At 36.7% G+C, this 4,337-nt stretch overlaps 1 protein-coding gene across 1 annotated transcript; it reads left to right on the forward strand.

Annotated features, from left to right (window-relative positions):
- The first annotated feature begins 852 nt into the window (after positions 1–852).
- Positions 853–1,806, forward strand: LOC120222850 (olfactory receptor 2G6). The gene has a single exon (XM_039220853.1). The coding sequence runs from the start codon at positions 853–855 to the stop codon at positions 1,804–1,806; it is 954 nt and encodes a 317-aa protein (XP_039076784.1).
- The last annotated feature ends 2,531 nt before the right edge of the window (positions 1,807–4,337 follow it).

The following is a 4,337-nucleotide window of genomic DNA, read 5'->3' on the forward strand; positions in this document are numbered from 1 at the left end:
ACAGAGAGAGAATGAGAGAGAGAGAGAGTCAGAGGTGGAGAGAGAGAGAGAGAGAGAGAGAGAGAGAGAGAGAGAATCTTAAGCAATGCTCAGTTCCATGATCTGGGGATAATCTCCTCTACCAAAATCAAGAATTGGACACTCAATAGACTGACCCAATCCAGGTTCCCCTATTGTATGGTCATTTGGTTAAATATATGTGTAGTTCAAATTCTGTGTGAATGCCAATGTTGAAAACAATGAATGCCCATCAGGTTGATGGTGATTTTATTGCCATATGTCTTGAAGACCATCTTTTCAGCATTTTCTCTTTGACATAGTATTTCAAAATCCTTTTTATGTATGAAATGTACCATCAGTAGCATCAACTAACCTATATTCTCTCCAAAAACACCTAAGTGTTAATTTTCTTAATGCTTCTTTCATATCTATCTGCCATCATTTAATTAATAAAAACGTGATGGCAGGATGTGTTAGGATGTTCAAACCAAAATTGATAGAACAGTCTTACAAATAAACATCGCTAAGTTTATAAACACGTCTAAACAAGAAGAAGAGTGAGGGGCAGATAACACCCTCTTGGATTTTGGATGTAAACAAGAGAGAGCACTGTGATAGTGTTTGAATTAGTGTTCCATTTGAAAGAGCAAAATGTGTTCAAGAAAACAGAAGGAAAAGACATTTTCTGTAGAAGAATAGACATTGAGAAAAGTGTTATCAGCTTTTACAATATGTCTGAATGTTATAAAAAGGGGACAATCATATAAGAAACACCAAAGTTTACTAATGTTCATCTTATCATCTTCTTTCTCCAGAATATTAATCCTTTTATAAATTGACATCTGCAGGACAATGGAGGAAAGCAACAACAGCTCTGAAAAGGGATTTCTTCTCCTGGGGTTTGCAGATGAACCTCAACTAGAAAGGATCCTTTTCATTATAATTTTGTTTTTCTACATCTTGAACATTCTGGGGAACACTGCCATCATTTTAGTATCTTGTTTAGCCCCCAAACTCCACACTCCAATGTACTTTTTCCTCAGCAATCTATCTTGTGTGGACATCTGCTTTACCACCAGTGTTGCCCCACAGTTGCTAGTTACCATGAATCAGAAAGAAAAAAACATGAGCTATGGTGGATGTGTGGCCCAGCTGTATGTGGCCATGGGGTTGGGTTCCTCTGAATGTATTCTCTTGGCAGTCATGGCTTACGACCGATATGCTGCTGTCTACCGGCCTCTGCAATATACAACCATTATGCATCCTCAGCTCTGTGCATCCCTAGCCAGCGTAGCATGGCTCAGTGGACTGATCACCTCCTTAATTCAATGCTCCCTTACTGTGCAGCTGCCTCTCTGTGGACATCGCAAACTGGACCATATTTTCTGTGAGGTTCCTGTGCTCATCAAACTGGCCTGTGTGGACACAACTTTCAATGAAGTAGAACTCTTCGTGGCTAGTGCGATTTTTCTAATTGTCCCTGTGTCACTCATCTTAGTATCCTATGGCTTTATAACAAAAGCTGTGTTGAGGATAAAATCAGCAGCGGGGCGCCGGAAGGCCTTTGGGACTTGTTCATCCCACCTGATTGTGGTAATCATTTTCTATGGCACCATCATATTTATGTACCTTCAGCCAGCCAAAAGTAGATCAAAAAACCAGGGAAAGTTTGTCTCTCTTTTCTACACAATAGTCACCCCAGTCTTAAACCCCATTATCTATACTCTGAGAAATAAAGATGTGAAAGGGGCCTGGAGAACACTGTTAATGAGAAATGCTCTTGTTCAGAAAATATATGACATATAGGTACAACCTAAATTTGCTATTCTTAGCTCATAGATTATTTGTCCCAAGTGTTGTTGTTTTTTTTTAAATAAACAACACCAAAAGAAGTAGTAAAAGAAACAGAATTCTGTAAGAAGCTAATATAAGTCCAGTTACAGTAGTGTTTCATTCACCCAAACATCTTTTGCATGAATCCAAGATCCTATGCTCTATCTACAGAAAGTCTTTGCTCTTTGCTCTTCTTCAAATATGCCGTCAACTTTGATGCACAAATCATTTCACTCTGGAGTACATGTTTACCTGGCAAATCTCTACTTATTCCTAAAAACTCAACTGAAAAGCTACCTGCACTCCCCTTCATTCCTGAAGTATAATTAATCTCACCCTCTGTGTAAAACTAATTCTGTCATAATATAAGTTCCCATAACACGTAAAACATAATTGGGGTGCCTAAGTGTCTCAGTCAGTTAAGAGTCTGACTCTTGATTTCGGCTCAGGTCATGATCTCTTGGGTCGCGATATCGAGCCCTGAATTAGGCTCTGTACTGCCAGTGTGGAGCTTGCTTGGAATTCTCTCTCCCTCCCTCTCTTGTTCTCTCTCTTTCTCTTTTTCTCAAAATAAATAAGTAAATGAACTTAAATAAAATATAAAACATTTTATTTCTACATTTTCACACATAATGTGTGTATATAAACACATAATAATATATATTTTACATATATATATTACATATATAAATAAATTAAAAATAATATGTAACCATTTCTCCACTAGTTTAAGCCTGAGAATAGACAAGTTTCATTATACTGGCTTGTTTGTATTATGAAAAACATAAACAAAATTCAGAATTGTGATTCTGTGATTACATTTGTAATGTTAAGTATAGCTTTATTGTTAAAGTAATAAAATGAGTAAACTTTTTTAAAGTTCATCAATTTATTTGTTATTTATATTTATTCCCCTTCTCTTTAAAAGATTTAGACATTGAGAGAAAGTGAAAGTGTATATCATTCTTTATGTCTCCCTGTCCAGAGAGGGAGGTCCAGATTCATAAATCTGTCAATTTCAAGTACTTTAACAGAATTGTGCAGGTATAGAAAAATTGATTTAATCTACAATCTTACTTTTACTTTCATTTTTTATAATGGTATCACAAAGAAAAAAGTGAATAGATGCAAAAAGTATCAAAGAAATCAATGAAAAGAAAAAGTATAATTAATACAGAATCCATGTGGGATTTCAGGTGATTTAAACTACTCATTTATTATTTATTTATTTATTTATTTAATTTATTTTTATTTATTGATATTTTTAGTGTAGTAAGGAACTATTTTATTGATTTTTAATTATAATTTGTGTCAAATTGGCTTCCATACAACACCCAGTGATCATCCCAACAAGTGCCCTCCTCAATGACCATCACCCACTTTCCAGTCTCCCCAACTCCCATCAACCTTCAGTTTCTTCTCATTATTTAAGAGTCTCTATGGTTTGTCTCCCTCCCTCTCTAACTATCTTTTCCCCTACCTCTCTCCCATAGTTTTCTGTTAAGTTTCTCAAGATCCACATATGAGTGAAAACATATGGTATCTATCTTTCTCCGACTGACTTATTACACTTAGCAGAATAACCTTGAGTTACATCCATGGTTCCATTCCATCCAAATCGTCAGATTTCATTCTTTCTCATTGCCATTTAGTATTCCATTGTATAGACAAACCACATATTCTTGATCCATCCATCGGTTGATGGACATTTAGTCACTTTCCATGATTTGGCTATTGTTGAAAGTGCTGCCATGAACATTGGGGAACAGGTGCCGCTATGCATCAGCACTTCTGTATCCCTTGGGTAAATCTCTAGCAGTGTTATTTGCTGGGTCATAGGGGAGTTCTATTGTTAATTTTTTTAGGAACCTCCACATTGTTTTCCAGAGCAGTTGCACCGGTTTGCATTCCCACCAACAGTGTAAAAGGGTGCCCATTTCTCCACATCTTCGCCAGCATCTATAAGTCTCCTGATTTGTATATTTTAGCCATTCTGACTGGCGTGAGGTGGTTTCTCAGTGTGGTTTTGATATGTATTTCCATGATGATGAGAGATGCTGAGCATCATTTCATCTGTCTGTTGGCCATCTGGATGTCCTCTATGGAGGAGTGTCTATTCATGTCTTCTGCCCATTTCTTCACTGGACTATTTGTTTTTCAGGTGTGGAGTTTGGTGAGTTCCTTATAGATTTTGGATACTAGCCCTTTATCCAATATGTCATTTGCAACTCTTTTTTCCCATTCTGCTGATTGCCTTTTAGTTTAGTTGATTGTTTCCTTAGAGCGCAGAAGCTTTTTTATCTTGATTAGGTCCCAATAGTTCATTTCTGCTTTTGAGTCCCTTGCCTTTGGAGATATTTTGAGTAAGAAGTTACTATGGCTGAGGTGAAAGAGATTGTTTCCTCTCTCTTCTCTAGAGTTTTGATAGTTTCCTGTCTCACATTCAGGTCCGTCATCCATCCTGAGTTTATTTTTGTGTATGGTGTAAGAAAGTGGCCTAGTTT

This window comes from Hyaena hyaena, unplaced genomic scaffold (assembly GCF_003009895.1).
Source record: "Hyaena hyaena isolate Hyena2069 unplaced genomic scaffold, ASM300989v1 scaffold_916, whole genome shotgun sequence".
NCBI lineage: Eukaryota > Metazoa > Chordata > Mammalia > Carnivora > Hyaenidae > Hyaena > Hyaena hyaena.

Excerpts from the sequence above, each read along its gene's own strand:
- LOC120222850 (XM_039220853.1), top strand. The coding sequence starts at position 853 with ATGGAGGAAAGCAACAACAGCTCTGAAAAGGGATTTCTTCTCCTGGGG.